The 15,910-nt window shown below is 54.8% G+C and overlaps 5 protein-coding genes across 5 annotated transcripts; all 5 read left to right on the top strand.

The window, feature by feature from the left end:
* Window positions 1–1,190: 1,190 nt before the first annotated feature.
* On the top strand, window positions 1,191–3,847 carry CDEST_02250 (Putative rmlC-like cupin domain superfamily, rmlC-like jelly roll protein; the record flags this gene model as incomplete). The annotated part of the gene is made up of 4 exons (XM_062918409.1): window positions 1,191–1,667; window positions 1,733–1,947; window positions 2,012–2,136; window positions 2,214–3,847. 4 exons carry the CDS (start codon window positions 1,191–1,193, stop codon window positions 2,900–2,902), a joined length of 1,506 nt encoding a protein of 501 aa, XP_062774460.1. The 3' UTR covers window positions 2,903–3,847.
* Window positions 3,848–5,285: 1,438 nt separating this feature from the next.
* CDEST_02249 (uncharacterized protein) lies at window positions 5,286–5,525 on the top strand (the record flags this gene model as incomplete). The annotated part of the gene is made up of 1 exon (XM_062918408.1): window positions 5,286–5,525. The coding sequence occupies one exon, from the start codon at window positions 5,286–5,288 to the stop codon at window positions 5,523–5,525; it is 240 nt and encodes a 79-aa protein (XP_062774459.1).
* Window positions 5,526–6,744: 1,219 nt separating this feature from the next.
* On the top strand, window positions 6,745–9,344 carry CDEST_02248 (Putative SLC26A/SulP transporter, STAS domain, STAS domain superfamily). Its single transcript, XM_062918407.1, has 4 exons — window positions 6,745–7,322; window positions 7,390–8,288; window positions 8,351–8,491; window positions 8,551–9,344. The coding sequence occupies exons 1-4, from the start codon at window positions 6,989–6,991 to the stop codon at window positions 9,232–9,234; spliced, it is 2,058 nt and encodes a 685-aa protein (XP_062774458.1). The 5' UTR covers window positions 6,745–6,988; the 3' UTR covers window positions 9,235–9,344.
* Window positions 9,345–13,748: 4,404 nt separating this feature from the next.
* On the top strand, window positions 13,749–14,396 carry CDEST_02247 (Putative protein kinase; the record flags this gene model as incomplete). The annotated part of the gene is made up of 1 exon (XM_062918406.1): window positions 13,749–14,396. One exon carries the CDS (start codon window positions 13,749–13,751, stop codon window positions 14,394–14,396), a length of 648 nt encoding a protein of 215 aa, XP_062774457.1.
* A 360-nt stretch (window positions 14,397–14,756) lies between these two features.
* On the top strand, window positions 14,757–15,857 carry CDEST_02246 (Putative ribosomal RNA processing protein). The gene is made up of 2 exons (XM_062918405.1): window positions 14,757–14,919; window positions 15,052–15,857. The coding sequence occupies exons 1-2, from the start codon at window positions 14,868–14,870 to the stop codon at window positions 15,777–15,779; spliced, it is 780 nt and encodes a 259-aa protein (XP_062774456.1). The 5' UTR covers window positions 14,757–14,867; the 3' UTR covers window positions 15,780–15,857.
* The last annotated feature ends 53 nt before the right edge of the window (window positions 15,858–15,910 follow it).

The following is a 15,910-nucleotide window of genomic DNA, read 5'->3' as shown; positions in this document are numbered from 1 at the left end:
TTGTTTGTCCAACGACTGCCATATCGTTAGCTAAAATATTACTATAAGACTGTAAGGGGGATATACAGGGGGATACACAGGGGGACTCATTAATTAACTGCACTAATACTACCTATCCTTTCAATCATCCACGTACTGGTCTGAATTGTGTGTATCACATGCTCTCCCTTTTCAAAAGCCAAGATTTATCGGCTTGCCCTCCTAAACTTGGCGTTGACTAGACCAACTGATGATATGGCGAGTCTGTGGAGACCCGGGGGGTTGGCTGTCATCGCTTTTTATCGATAGAACATGCCGGTTCGTGACCTGCGTCTGACAGCACTCAACACTACTATACAAATGTTTGTACAAGTCCCATCATGTACTATTTGCTTTCAATAAAGGCACTTCACACTGAGCTGCTGTCACGAGAATAGAGCATCGTGCCAGTGTCGGGCTATTTACTGCTATTTTGTTTTTGTCATCTTTTGAGTGATATTAACTGCTGGATCCAGTTTAGTTCTACGCTCGTTGAATCAGCCCTTTTAAGTCGAATGAGTCCAATCAAAACCCTCAGTTACACTTTAAACCGCAAGTTCCACACTTATACCTCTTGGGTGCGTTGGTTGGCATTTTGGCAAAAAGATAGAGAAAGCGCATCAAGTGTAATTCATGACGAAGATATGCATTTCTTGGGCCTTTGATTCCCAGTTCTCCCTCACATCCACAAATACGACGGAACCCGATGGATCTGGCTACTGTATCAGAGCATCTGCAACAATCTGCTCCGGTCAACAGCGCTCGCCTGGGCCTCCAATCATCAAGCACTTGAAGAAGCTAGAGCGAGAGCTACGCGTCAGGGGTAGAAGCTGTGCCGATTACAGCGTACCCCGCAGCATAGCTCCATCAAGTTCAGTTCAACCCCATGCGGTAGCTCTTCTACAGATCACTGCGGAGATGCGTCGGCTTTCACTCGGTGTCAATGTAATGTTTGTACGACGAGTAAAATCGGCCTCGGATTGCCGTGTAAGTGGTTGACGCGGGCGAGCCAGGGGGGGACTCCGAGCTCGAGACTGTTGATAATTGGTCAATCCAAATGGCGTTCGAGCCTGGAGCTTCTTCGAGCCAGATAAGATCGTACGCAGAATCCTGGCGTCTTGGCCAGACGAAGCGGATATAAAAGCCAGTATTGACCTGTTCATCCCATTCGTATGAAGGGACAGACAACAACAGCCTTTCTCCATCCCCCCAGAATTGTTCTTTTTTTTTGTGTGGAAAACTTCCACCTACCCATCATGCACCTCCCAAACGTTGGAGACGGCCAATTTGCTGCCAAGTTGCTCCTGTCTGGCGCCATCTTGAGCTACTTGGCCCCCGGGCTTGCCATCCCCGTCCAAGACAGTCCCCGCCAGCGGCTCCTCGATGGAAAAGGTCTTCCCACAAAGTACCGCGCTGCATCCTCGCCTTACACGCCCGGTCACAAGGACAAGTACGATGGTCCTGTTGACTCCGTTGGAGACGAGCTTGACCCTTTGCCGTGGCGTAACGGCCTGGGCGCGTCTGTCCTCGGGCCATGGAACGAAGCCCGCTCCAGGCAGAATCCGGATCTCGTGCGGCCCCCGGGTACCGACCACGGGAATCTCGCCAACATGCGATGGAGCTTCGCGGACTCTCACATTCGTATCGAGGTATGTCCTCTGGTCTTTTCAGAGCTCTTGGATTCGATGGATTGTGACTGACCATCGGTGCACAGGAGGGCGGATGGACCCGACAGACCACGATCCGCGAGCTGCCCACCAGTATCGAGCTTGCCGGAGTCAACATGCGCCTGGATGAGGGTGTGATCCGCGAGCTCCATTGGCACAAGGAAGCCGAGTGGGCCTACGTCTTGGATGGAAGCGTGCGTGTCACGGCCATCGACTACGAGGGGGGCAACTTCTTTGATGATCTGAACAAGGGAGATCTATGGTATGCTGTGGTCACCTATCCCCCTCGGGCGTCGACCGGTTTTCTGACGAAGAGTGTGACACAGGTACTTCCCGTCCGGCGTGCCTCACTCGCTGCAAGGTCTGGGCGAGAACGGAACCGAGTTCCTTTTGATTTTCGACGATGGACGCTTCTCTGAGGAATCCACCTTCATCCTCACTGACTGGCTTGGTATTCTACAGACTTCGCGCGAACGCCCCATGTAACAGAGCAAAGAAACAGGATGACTGCTAACACCCGGATTGCAGCTCACACGCCAAAGTCGGTGATTGCGAAGAACTTCAACCTGGCCCCCGAAGTGTTCGCCCACATCCCCGACGGAGAAAAGTACATCTTCCAGGGAACCACGCCGGGTTCCATCAACCACGAGGCACCCACCGGGAAGGGGGTCAAGAAGTCGAAGCACCAGTTCACGCACAAGATGCTGGATCAGGAACCGAAGAAGACATCGGGTGGCGAAGTCAGGATCACGGATTCGAAGAACTTCCCGATTTCGAAAACCATCGCCGCGGCCCATGCCATCATAGAGCCGGGTGCCCTCCGGGAGATGCACTGGCACCCTAACGCTGATGAATGGTCCTTTTTTATCAAGGGACGTGCTAGAGTGACGATTTTCGCCTCGGAAGGCAATGCCCGGACGTTCGACTATGTCCCCGGAGACGTTGGCATCGTCCCGAAGAACATGGGTCACTTTGTGGAAAACATCGGCGACGAGCCCGTCGAGATGCTTGAGATCTTCCGCGCCGACGAGTTTAGGGATTTTTCGCTCTTCCAGTGGATGGGCGAGACGCCCAAGAAGCTGGTTGTCGACCACCTCTTCGCCGACGACCCCGAGGCCGGGGAGAAGTTTTGGGACAAGGTCCGCAGCGCCGAGAAGGATGAGATCACCAAGCCGGAGGCCGTTGAAGATGCCCAGGCCAGCACTCAAGAGCTCTGAAGGGAAATGCATGCGCGAGGTGACGACGGGCGGCCTGGCGAGCCGGTCTCTTGGCTGTCTGTGGTTAAAGCGCAATGGTCGGAGGCAATGAAACGTTTTTTGCGGCGAGCCCATCATCCACATCCCATATGTCTACAGAAATTGTTCATTAGTCAATAATATCGCTGTTTGTTTTATTCTTGGAAACAGAAAAGCCCTTGATGCGTGACAACCCCATTTCTCTAGTGTCCTCACTCTCTCTCTCTCTCTCTCTCTCTCAGCACTATGACAGACAAACAGCAACCAAATCCGTCTCTACACCGTTCACTATGGTCTCTGGTCTCTCAAGGTTTCATGAAGTCGAGGTAACGTTTCTGAGTTTACTGTGCTTACAGAGGGCATCCATGCGTCGTCTCCCCCGACTCTTTCGTCCAAACACTCCCACGGATTACTCAGTTCCCGCTGCCAAGTCCAAGTCCTTGTATCACCATTCAGTCAGCCCGCCGCATACATGGCCCCCCTCCCTGCTCGCCCGACCCTCTTCGCTTCTTGGACTTGGATCAGCACACGTACCTGTAGACAATCTTTCATCATCTCCATCACTTGATGAGGTATCGCCCATCTCTTCCCTCGTTCTCTTGCCGACAGGTCTCCGAAAGATGCCCGTGATCGATGCAACCTACGCAGATGCCGTGCCTCGAATAGATCCATCTGCCTCAAGGATGGGGGAGGGGGGAAGGGCGTGTTTGTGATCACTGCTTCTGTGTGGTTGAACAAGACTGCAATAGGCTTGCGTCCCCCTTGTCGACACCACACGCAGTCTGCCTAGTTTCCAGGCCAGGGCTGTTTCCCAGGACCTCCCTCGTCTTGTTCAACCCCCGTCGTCTAAGCTAGGCTCATCGCAAGGTATGCTCAGCGACAGGAGCCACAATAACGACGGGAATCACACTTCCTGGATGGATCAAGAAAGTCGTGACTGCGGTCAAGACAGCCGAGTTGAGCGCAAAAGGGACACCGAACACATAGGTTGAACCCCGCACGAGACGACGACACCATCAACTCCGGGCCAATAGTTCCCGTTTCAGTAAGCACGGGCGTGATGCAGAGCTGACAAGGTCTCTTCCGCATCGCCCCAAAATCTCTTGCGGCAGATTTCCGCAACGGCAATAGCGCAGGACCTCCTCGAAGGGGAAAGTGATTCCTCGGTGGTGGACAAGGTCACACAGTTGACGACACCCAGTGCTATTTCTGGAAGCCGAGGAGGGGACGTGAAGAGGGGTCAAATGCGAGGGCGGTGGATGAGGGGAAGCACGGATGGGATGATGTTAGGGGATGATCTGGACTGGAGGACACTCGGGAGGGGGAGGAAGACGAATCCCTTCTTGGACACAAGAGATGGAGGTGATGTTTCCATCCCGAACCGTGACGCGATGGTGATTCGCCGCGCTCGGCAGACATTCATCAGCTGGCCTCGAGTCACTAAACTACTTGCTCACTAACACGCATCATGGGTCTCGCCGGTGAGAGTGCCGCATCTACTCAAGCCGAAGATATGTATGCATGTAGGTCTGGCTTTCAGGGATGCCGCATGCCAACTTGACATGGATGGCTCGTTTCGTTGGCGGCCCACATCCCGCTTGCCGCCCGCCGAATCCCTTCTCATCCTCATCGAGGCCGGTTTGATCTCCCATTCATTCCCAGCTGTACAGGTAGCAGCTTGGTTTGCTTCGCGCCGCCAGTCGACTGGCTTAAACCCGGTCCCGCATCCCTCTCCCGGAAACACGGCACCTGGTTCGCGGGCTTGGCGCGCCCACATCAACCGGGAAAATCAAAGCTTGTGCGGTCGTATCGAGGCCAAAGTTCCATGTATCTATCCATCACACTTGCAAGGGTGGTGGTGGCCATGGAGTGGCCTGGTGGAGCTCACCCCCGGCACGCACACACACATACGACATCTCGCCTCGCCATTGCGTTTCGTTTGCCCAGATAACAAACAACCTAGGCCCTGCTGGGAGAGCCGATGGGCCCGACGGGAGCGCTATTGGACGGGTATGTACCCCGCGTCTTGGCTTGGTCTACGCGACGGGAGAGAAGTGGACGGCCAGGAATTGCAGTTTGGCTTGCGTCGAGCTAGTGTATGCGGTAGAGTACGAAGTAGGAGGACAAACTGGGAGATAACCAGTGCTACGAAAACGCTTCCCCTTTTGGGGGAGTGACAAAAGGCCTTCCCCCCCCTTCGTCCTCCCTCCCTCTATCTTGCGTCTATTATCTCGCAGACCGAGATGGGGCTCTTTCACTGACTCAGAGTTGCTTCACTATGGATACCACATACTGGCATAAGTAACAACTCAGCCCAACCCCGAATCGGCCGAAGATCTTCGGCGCGCGTGGGCAAAAGGGGAGGATGGGAGAGTGCCAAGTGTTCTGTGTCTCGGACCAGGCAAGCCTGTTATCTCTACTCGCCAGTCCAGATCAGGAAATTGGTTATGCCGCCGCCAAGGGCCCTAGATTGCCGTGCAGACTGCCTATGCGTGCAACCCAAGGCGCAACGGGGGTTCCGCCAAAGGACCGTCTCATGGCTTGGCTGCCTTCGGTTGACGCTTCTCGCTGTTCCATGCCATGGCTTCACGTTGACAACTGGTGACCAGACCGCCCGCCCGCATGACTGGCTGGCCGTAGTAGACTCTCATCAGTCTGGTCCTGAGGTCTATTGGACCAGTCCACTCATCTCTGCCTGTGGTGGGCTTCTCCCTCATCGTGACGGTCTCGCTGATTCATGGGCAAATGCCAAGATGGTCTCGATGTTTGATTTGATGTCCGAGTCATCGTCAAAAGGCCACGAGGAGCCAAGAGAACATGGACTTGGCAACTCGGCTTAGCATTGCGGCTCTCGGGCGCCAAGGATAGAAGCAGCATGCTCATCGAGAGTTTAAGTGAGAGGCGCAAGGAGAAATGCGATGCTCAAGGTTTCCTGGGTTCCCTTGTGTCACGACGAATAAAGGAATGCAGACGTCATCTGAGCTGACGTGACTACTCCAACTCTCGGTGCTTCCGTGCCCAGCATGCTGCGTAGTAATCCCTTCGTGTGGCCAACAGACCGTGATGGGACGGCCTCTCGTCCCAACTCTTCCAACTAGGTCGGTCGTCCAGCCAGTAGTCATCGCCCGGCGGCGTTGTTTTCTGCGCCTCTTCTGCTTTCTGCTCCCCTCCCTAGCCTTCTATGAGATGGTACAGTTTCACCCTGACTTGGTTAGACACCAGCACTCGTGCCCGGGGGACCAAACAAAAGCTCTTGTTTATTGGAGAAGTTGGAGATGTAGCGCTTGCGTTTTCCCATGCCCTGGATAAGCTAACATTGTCGCGGCCCGACTCCGCGCACAATGGAGGGGGGTTGCTTGCTTGCTTCCTCGACGCAACGCACATCCGGTTCAACCCCCCCCCCACCAATACCGACGTCGCGATTCAACGCAGCTAGAGTAGTGATCAACTGTGTTAGATCTAATCCGGTGCCATCGGCATGTAAGAGGGGATACCGAGTGTCGTCCGAAGGGGGGTACGGCAGTTTCTCGCCCAGGTCGCGGGCTAAGTTGATACGACGGTCATGATGTTACTGCGGTGTCGCTGCGGTCTTGCTTGGCTCACGTCTCCCCCTCTCCCCCTCTCCTTGGGTTCTATTCTGACTCCCGCATTGGACGGCTGGGATTCACTCCAAGGACTAGTTTGCGTCCTGCTGCTGTGGGCAGGAGGACAGTAGGACTTGCGCAAGCGGCATCTGCAATGTGCAGATCAGATGCCGCTGCAGCAAGCATAAAGAACGCCCCCCGTCAGCTGGAGAAGAGTAGATTGTTTCTATCTCGGGAAAAAGTAAAACAAGAGAAGAACATCAAGGTCGGATGAAGCGCTGACTGTTCCCCCTTTGAGATCTCACCCCTATTTCTGACGAGATATAACCATCCCAACTTTGCTGAAACCACATCTGTGGGTTCCCATCTCATCCGCCACCGAAAGGGCCCGAACCCGATTTTCTCTTTGCAGACAAACTTTTCTTCTCTTCATCTCCTCTAGAACATCTGTTCCTCTTCTAGATTTGTATTAGTGTTGTCGAGAATGGACAAGATCAACAGAAAGATCGAGAAGCTGAGGGACGAGGTCACGACGGACGCCAGCCTCGCCCAGGTTCGTGACTTTGTCGTCTCAGGGGCCCCGAAACTGCCATCCGCCGCGGGAGTCTACCTGCTCGAGAAGGTTCCCATCGTCCAGTGGCTGCCCCGATACTCTCCTAAATGGCTCATCACCGACTTCATCGCCGGCCTGACGGTAGGCGTCATGCTCATCCCCCAGTCCCTGGCCTACGCAAAGATCGCGACCATCCCCATTGCCAACGGTCTCTATTCGAGCTGGCTGCCGGCTGCGTTTGCTGTCATCATGGGAACTTCAAAAGGTGAGTGTTGGCAGATGATGGCAAAGCCACTGGTGGAAGATGATCTGACAAGGGATCTTTCGTGTAGATCTCTCGACCGGTCCAACTTCCATCCTAGGTCTCCTGACCGCCGAAATTGTACACGATCTGAGTGAAGAAGGTTTCGACATCTCGGCGATTGCGTCTTCCGTTGCCCTGATGGTTGGAGTCTACTCTCTCGTGATCGGTCTCTTCGGCCTTGGTTTCATCCTGGACTACGTCTCCTTTCCGGTCTTGACGGGCTTCATCTCGGCCGCGGCTCTCGTCATTGCCTTTGGACAAGTTGGTTCCCTCGTCGGTCTGTCAAATGTGCCATCCGGCGTCTTCAACGTCATCGGCAACGTCCTTCGCCGCCTCCCGGACTGGGATGGCCCGACCTGCGGCATCGGCTTAGGAACGCTCGTGATTCTCATCGCCCTTGAAAAGGTCGGCAAGAAATGGGGCAAGAGACACTACGCCATCAAGCTCCTCGCCAACTCCCGCGCCGTCATCGTGCTGGTCGTCTTCACCCTCATCAGCTACCTCGTCAACCGCGGCCGCGACAAGTCTGACTACTCCTGGAAGGTCAGCCAAGTCAACACACACGGCATCACTCAGCCCATCGTGCCCGCTGCGAACCTCGTGCAGAAGGTCGCGGTTCGGGCTGTCGCGCCCCTGGTCGCCAGTACCCTCGAGCACTTGGCCGTCGGCAAGGCTTTTGGGCGGAAGAACAACTACCAGATCGACCAGAGCCAGGAGTTCAACTACCTCGGTGTCGTCAACATCGTCAACAGCTTCTTCAGTACCATGCCGGTGGGCGGTGCCATGTCCCGTACGGCGGTTGCTTCTGAGTGTGGTGTCAAGAGTCCCTTGACCGGCTTGTTCACAGCTGCCTTTATCCTCTTGACCCTCTATGTCTTGTCGCCCGCCCTTTACTGGCTTCCTTCTGCAACTCTCTCCGCCATCATTGTGAGTCTTTTGGATCAGGAAACCGGCAAAGACTCGCTTACTGACATGTCTTGATTCTGTAGATCATGGCTGTTGTCCACCTCTTTGGCCCGTTGTCACTCTTCTACCGCTTCTGGCGTATCTCGTTTCCCGACTTTGTTGCCTCGATGGTCTCCTTCTGGGTTACCATCTTTGTCTCTGCCGAAATCGGCATTGGCGTTGCCGTATGCTTTTCCGTCCCTTCAACTCAATACTTACCTGACTGAGACTGACTTGTCCATAGGCCGGTTGGAGCATCGTATGGACTATGCTGCGTTCAACCTTTGTCAAGCCCGCCATCCACTCCAGTAACAACGGCGTCGTCCATACCATACCCCAGCCCATCACGCGCATCATTAGCGACGGTGGCCGCCGCGTCACTGACAACCGCACCGAGAACGCGAGCATCGCAATCCCCGGCGACACCATCGTCGTGGACTTCAACGACGCCATCTTCTTCCCCAACGCCGAGCGCGCGAAGATGGCAACGCTCACGGCCATCAAGCTGGTGTACCCCCGCGTGGAAACCAGTATGGGCCAGGACGACCGCGAGCGGCACTGGAGCGTCGCGGCGGAGAAGAGGCTGGAGAGGATACGGGCGCAGAGGCAGATCCGGCTCAAGGAGACGCCGCTCGCCGTCGTGGTCTGGGACTTCACGATGGTGCCGTACATCGACACGTCGGGCATCATGACGTTGAAGGAGCTCAAGACCGAGATCCAGTCGCACTCTGGCAAGAGCGTGCAGATCCGGATGGTGGGCATGTCAGACAAGGTCCGTAGCCGGTTCCTGAGGGCGAAGTGGAGCCTGGTCGACCTGGAAGAATGGAGGGAGGAGGACGCGGACCTGGTGTACCCCTCGATGGAGACAGCGATCTGGGATCGTGATGGAGACTCGGGGGCGGACGGATCTAGCGAAAAGAAGGGCTAGGCATCTGCGTGCTAGACTCAAGAGCAAGTGCTATGGGTTCTTGGAGCTGAATGAGCTCGGGTTGTTGGATTTTTGTGTGGGAGAGATCCATGAGTTGTGTGCAACTCCGCAGTGTTTGTCTTATACCTATTTCTATAGTTACAGCATCAGTGCATTATATTCATAAACCCATCGAACTCGGTTTCTTTAGCTCGGACTTCAGAGCTCGGTCCCAGATATTTGGTTAAGTATCTAAGAGGCCAGTTCTCCTGTCATCTATTTCTGGAATAGTGAGGTATCTGAAGATTGTGGTTATATGAGAAAGAGTCGTCAAGGTAAACGGTGAGGTCTTGAAAGTGCCACCCTCATCATTTACGGTGCAAGCGGGTTTCTCGTTCGATGTACTTCAGCTCTGCTTTGGGTGTGGCCTTGAAGGGGAGGTCTGGCCCTATTTCGTCCATGACTGGATTCTTGTGCTCGGAGCTCATTTTGGCGGTGGCTTCTTCATTAAAACCGTAAGTAAATAGCAAAGAGCAGAAGGATTTGAACTTGGAGGCAGCAAAGACAAAAGCCCTCGGATTTAAATCATTCTCACCGGGGGGGGGGGGGGGGGGGGACGACTAAGAAATGTGAGTGTGCGTAATGCCAACTTTCTTCTCCCTCGTAGCAGGCATCAGAAATATGAGCAGGGTCTGTGACATTCACCTGCAACGAGAGTGAAGTTGGGTGCTCAAGGCAGAGGTCGAGACCAAAGATGAGAGTGAGGAAGGAGCAAGCAAATGGCAGCAAGGCTTCATTTGGTATAAACGCGTCAGTCCGATGGCTTGGGGTAGTTGAAGGAAGACACAACGAAGAGATTAGAGTTTTCAGTCGTGCCTTAACGTTATCTGTTGGTTCTGTTCGTTGGCCCATATCCTGAATACGGCATAATGTGAAGTTGAGTGGCGTTGTTCCTATGGGACGGTGAAGAAGCAGAACGAATGCTATGACTGAAGTCAAGAGGCAACTACTTAGATTGCAGTTTCATGGGTTCCAAAAGACTCTTGACAAACATGCATGTGAATCGTGGTCGATTAGAGGAATGCTTAGGGGTACTTATGCCAAGGCCATCACGATTTGACGCCCTCGTCAGCCCCTGAACCTCTGCAAGAACCCCGGCCCTTGAACGAAGTTGAGCTTCTTGCATTGGCAAACTCAGTGTTTTCTATAGACAGGTAATAGTTGGTTTATTTCCACCTACTTCTTCTGTACTGGGCCCACTGACACGCGTGTTATTTCGCCACGCACGCATGATACAAACGGGGCAGCGAGGCGGACGGGACGCAACAACGCCGGGCTCGTGGAGTCTGGCACCTCCTTCCGTGCCTGTAAACACGTGATCTATGGTTGTCTCTCCTAGGTAGATATTACTGTGACATCAAATCAATTATTTCCCTTGGTACGGCCGAACAATTCTTAGACTCATTTTCTTAGACTCACTGACGTAGCGCGACCTGCTCTCTCTCTGCTGCCACGGTCCTGGACCATGTCCTCGCCTGCCACTCCTTAGACCCAGAGACTCGTTTTGCCTCGTTTCTCCCCAACAAGTTTCTCATTTCTATTCCTCCATTCACACTTACACACCATTTCACACTCTGCCATCTACTCCACCCACTCGCAGCGAACAACAACAGCAGCAGCATGGACGGGCGTCTCGCTTGACGCATTCACAAGGTCAGTCAACATCTTGATTCTTTCCTTTTTCTTCACTCCGCCCAGACACAAATCATCGCCGTCTGGGATAGTTCTTCTTCAGTTTTGTTTGTTTCTCACTCATTATGTCTCGTCACTCTTAGCAAGTTCATCACGCTGGTCGTCTCTTCATCTCACTCTCCCCGAAAACACCTCCTTCTCTCCCGCTCGACTTTTTGGCTCCTCCCACTTTTGAATCTTTCACTCTTTGCATATTTGCTCCTTCCATTCACGTTCTTACGCCAGTAGAAAAAAACAAACCAGGCAGACGGGTCTCACTTGAGTCGTGTTTTTCCCCTTCCTGCCTCTTCTGGCTCATTCCGCAATATTGCCTTCATCTTTACGCGGCACGCCCACTACCCAACCCTCTTGCCCTACCTCTCATTCACAAGCCCTTCTCTCCCAGTCTTTTTTTTCTGTTTTTCATTTTTCTGTCCCTCCAATTCTTCTTTCACGCACTTTCGTTCGCAATTCTTTCGCCCGAACTCGCAATCTGTCGGCCTTCTTCTTCTTCTCAACTCACCTGTCGGCATCCAACGCGCGCCTACTTCCGATTCGTCTTGCTGTCGAGGGTAGTGAAGGTATTCTTCCACCATCTCATTCTTCCACCATCTCAAAAGCTTTATTCTTCTTTCACATCTTCTTTCTGGCACAAATCTCAACAATAGGCGTCTCGCGAAAACACCCGAATCACTCGCTTCATAGACCCCATCCAGCCCGGCTCTAGTTGGCGCCCCAGGTAAGCACCACAATCATTTCATTTGTGTCCCAGACTCGTTTTCTCTCGTGTCTCTCCCCCCTGCCTATCTTGCCGTTGCTGGGCCCTAAGCGGTCAAGGATTCTTCCTTGGTGAGATGTCGAGAGCCCGGAAGCCGGGGCATGGCAGCATGCCAGGGCCATTTGGATCGGCCCCCAGCCCAACTGTGGGTTGGGGCATCGCCCTTCGGCTTCCGGTTCTGCCTTTTGGCGGTACGGTCTCAACCACCTCGGACTCTTCTCATGAGGGTCCCGGGTTGGCCCAGCTTGGTTGAAGCGCTTCCGATTCGTCCTGCTGGGCAGCAGGGTAGCGTGCCTCGAGGCCCACCCTACACTCTCGTTTCCGGGTATCCCGTGGTTTGGAGGTACCCCCTTCGTAGACATAGCACGGAGGTTCGCCTTCGTGGGGTGATTGGAGCCATTCCCGGTCGAACTTCGACACAGTTTCACGGATTTCAGATCGTCCTTCGGGCCTTCCTTTGGGTCTTGGAGCTGTGCCAGTCATGTTTCTGGGTTCCCAAGAGTTCTTCCTCGCGGTCGTTCTCTTGGGTAGCCGCAACGTCCTTCTGTAAAAAGTCGGACCGCGCGGTAGCCTGTCTTAGCCAGTCAGGTGTTCCTCCATGAACCACAAGTCCAAGCAAGAAGTACCCCCCTTTACAAGCGTCACTTTGGGGCTGCAGAAAAGATGCAGGAGATCAAACGGAGAGACACAACAGAGAATGACGAGTTCGGCCTACCAGTAAGGTTTTCCTTGCTGACTGGGTGAAGACAGGAAACGAGGCTCTCGGAGACACAGATGAAAACACATGCAGCAAAACTGGTAAGTGAGCCTTTCCCTCTTTGGCCCAATACCAACACTAACGTCTCTTCATGTCCTTCGTGTAGATTGAAAACTTGGGCGAGGTGGTCACAACCTTTTTCAATCTTATTTAGCAATGAGCATTGGTCTTTATCTGACAGCACCCTGGAGAAACAAGACCCATGCGCCTCCTAGACCATAATGATGAATTCAGGAAAATCATAGGACATGTTCCTGTGATTGCCAGATGCGGCAAGCTGGCGCTTGGTATCGTTCTTCTCAGGCCAAGAACAGATTGTCCACGTGACGACACCTGGTCGCATCTGTGGCCAGTGTGGAGGCGCGTGACAAAACCACAACCGCAACACCATGCCTACATCCTGTTTGTTTGGTGGACACAGCACCCGCAACTCGGATATGATGTGGCCATGGCAGGTCTGTTGGTCCGCAGTCTGAAGAGGCCTTTCAACACATGCCAGATCCTTTGTCTACGCCAGACCAACGCGCTCTTTCGACCGTTCGATCCCTCCTCGACAGTGCCAACAAACCCGTTCCTCTACGAACATGTTGACGATGTCGAACGACTGGATTTTTATTGCACAGGGGGCTACCATCCCGTCTAACCCGGCGACCGTCTCGATGGGAGGTACCGCGTGGTGCTCAAGCTCGGCTACGGCACTCACTCAACCATCTGGCTTGCCCGGGATGACCGGCAGGTCAAGTACGTCGCTGTGAAAGTGGGAACAGCCGACTCAGATGAGAAGGAAGCCGACATCCTGAGTCGGATTGCTGGTCTCACTGACGAAGGCGAGGGCCGTGAAAACGCTCTGGTCCCCTCGGTCCTTGACCGCTTCAGCGTCTCTGGGCCCAACCGAAGACATAACTGCATCGTCACCACCCCTGCGAGGTGCAGTCTTGCTGATGCAAAAGGAGTGTCTGCATGTGGCTTGTTCCAACTCGACGTAGCCCGGTCACTTGCCAGTCAAGTTGCCACGACGGTTGCGAACACCCACGACGAGGGCTACCTTCATGGTGGTGAGTCCTGGTTCCGCGAACTTTCTGGTCTTACACTTGCTCCTTCCCAGCCCCGACATTTTTATCTGAACTTTGATTCGCTTGTCTAATTCCCATTCTTCTTCTGGACTCGCACTTGGGAAACCTACTTCTTCAATTGCCATCAAGGCTTGATCGTCTTTCGGAAGAGCAGCTGTACAGCGAATTCGGGTCTCCTGATCCTGAGCCCGTTCGCATGGCAGATGGGAAACCGCTCGCACCCGGCGTCCCGTCGCATGTGTTCTCTCCGGTCAGGCTTGGAGAAGCAAGCGAGAAACTATCGCTATCAGAAGCGAAGGTACTGGTTGCAGACTTTGGCGTGGCTTTCTGCCCGGGGCAAGAGTCGAGGTTCGAGTCTTACACACCACTAGAGATACGGCCGCCAGAGGCCCGCTTCGAGCCTTTGAAGCCCCTATCCTTTGCCTCTGACATATGGAGCCTTGCGTGCACGATCTGGGTGATACTCGGACAGCGGCCGTTTCTCGACACTTTCCTCATCTCCCAAAACGACGCCACGGGTGACCAGGTCGATGCCCTGGGACCTTTGCCGCCTGAATGGTGGGAGAAATGGGAGACGCGATCGCGGAAGTTCGCCGGCAACGGAAAACCCAAGGAAGGCCGCCTCGCATGGTCGTGGGATCAGCGCTTTGAAGACAGCATCCAGGAGCCCGGACACGATGAGGGCATGGAGACGCTTGACGAGAGGGAAAGGGATGCCCTCTTCGACATGGTCCGTTGGATGCTTGCGTTTCGTCCTGAAGATCGGCCGAGCGCCCGTCAAGTTCTAGAGACGGCGTGGATGAAGAACTGGGCGATCCCCGCGCGTGACAAGACTTGGGAGTGAAGACGTTGTGGCTTAACGAGACACAATTTGGAACATACCAGAGATAGTTTCACTGCCCCCTGATGTAAGACTTCCTGACTTTCAAATAGCGAAGAAAAAAAAACCCCGAGTTCCTTACCGAACGCCTTGAGGTGGTCGTCCTCTCAGGGCCGAACTTAGGTAATCAAGAGCACTAGCCACAGACTGAATGTCAACACTGCGCCACAGAATCCACCTTTCACCCCCCCTTGCAGCGGTGCCCCAGTTCTCCAAAGGCGGTCACCCGATCGAGCTCACCCCCGGGACCCTCTCTTTCACTCTCCCACACCGAGGATCGGCGGGGCAGTTTTCTGCAGGGCGCCCTCGGTGAACAATAATTTTATCCCACCCCCATATCACCGCCCGCGGCCTTGCACCTCCTTGTCGCAAAACCCAACAACCCGCCAGATACCCCAATTGAGCAGCGCCCTGTTCAGCCATACCACCGTCAAGATGGCGTCCCAAGAACAGAACATGCCGTTCATTAGGAACCTGGCCTCCAGCGGTTTGTGATCCCGTTACCGCACGATATACTTCCCCCCCCCAAAACCCAAAACCCAAAGCCTTCTCGCGTGTCGCAAACGTCATGACCTTCCGACGTAGATCACCACAGCTGACATCCCAACTCCTTCTCTAGACCGCAAGCTCCGCACCCAGGCCCTGTCTTCCCTTCAGACATTCCTCGGCTCCCACCGCTCCCTCGCGCGCCTCGACGCCCTCAAGCTCTGGAAGGGCCTCTTCTACGCCATGTGGATGTGCGACCGCCCCGTGCCTCAGCAGAACCTCGCCGCCGAGCTCGCTGCCCTGACGTTGTGCGTCCGCGCCGAGGACGTGCCCGTCTGGCTCGCCGCCTTCTGGGAGACCATGGCCGCCCAGTGGACCGACATCGACGTCCTCCGCATGGAGAAGTTCCTCCTCCTCGTCCGCCGCACCTTCGCCGCCGGCCTGCAGTGGGTCCGCGACGGCGCCTACGCCGACGCCCGCGCCGACGCTCTGCTCGCCGTCTACGCCGAGTATCCCTTCGAGCTCGAGGGCGACCTGCGCAAGGTCCCCGTCGGCATGCGCCTGCACGGCGTCGACATCTGGGTCGACGAGCTCGAGCGCCTCGGCATGCTCGACGCGGACGCGGAAGGCGGCGAGAAGGCCGTCGCCTTCGCCAAGAGGCTGAGCCAGATCGTCGAGCCGCTCAAGAGGTCGCCCGTCAAGACGGTGCGCGCCAAGGTCGCCGAGGCCGTCGAGGACGAGAGGCTGCCGTGGACGGAGAGGAAGGCCGACAACGAGGTGACCGACGCGACGGCAACAGGGGCCGACGGAGCCATGGACGAGGAAGATGATGAAGAGTGGGGTGGCATCGATGATAAATAGAGAGAAGGGGTGGAGCGGTCCTCGGGTATGCATCCCGTGTGTCTTTTGCATGGGACGGTGAACAAGGCGTTTTCTGTTGGGGGGTTTTTTTTTTGTCCGTCTTATTTTACTTGACCTCTTAGAACGGGAGG

The sequence above is a fragment of the Colletotrichum destructivum genome, chromosome 2, assembly GCF_034447905.1.
Source record: "Colletotrichum destructivum chromosome 2, complete sequence".
Lineage (NCBI taxonomy): Eukaryota > Fungi > Ascomycota > Sordariomycetes > Glomerellales > Glomerellaceae > Colletotrichum > Colletotrichum destructivum.
The sequence above is the reverse complement of the archived record's forward strand: the minus strand, read 5'-3'. Positions and strand labels throughout refer to the sequence as shown.

Bases quoted from the DNA above. Each gene is read 5' to 3' on its own strand.
- CDEST_02246 (XM_062918405.1), top strand. From the start codon at position 14,868: ATGGCGTCCCAAGAACAGAACATGCCGTTCATTAGGAACCTGGCCTCC. The intron at 14,920-15,051 runs GTTTGTGATCCC...CTCCTTCTCTAG, and splicing joins TAGGAACCTGGCCTCCAGCG to ACCGCAAGCTCCGCACCCAG.
- CDEST_02248 (XM_062918407.1), top strand. From the start codon at position 6,989: ATGGACAAGATCAACAGAAAGATCGAGAAGCTGAGGGACGAGGTCACG. The intron at 7,323-7,389 runs GTGAGTGTTGGC...TCTTTCGTGTAG, and splicing joins CATCATGGGAACTTCAAAAG to ATCTCTCGACCGGTCCAACT. The intron at 8,289-8,350 runs GTGAGTCTTTTG...TTGATTCTGTAG, and splicing joins CAACTCTCTCCGCCATCATT to ATCATGGCTGTTGTCCACCT.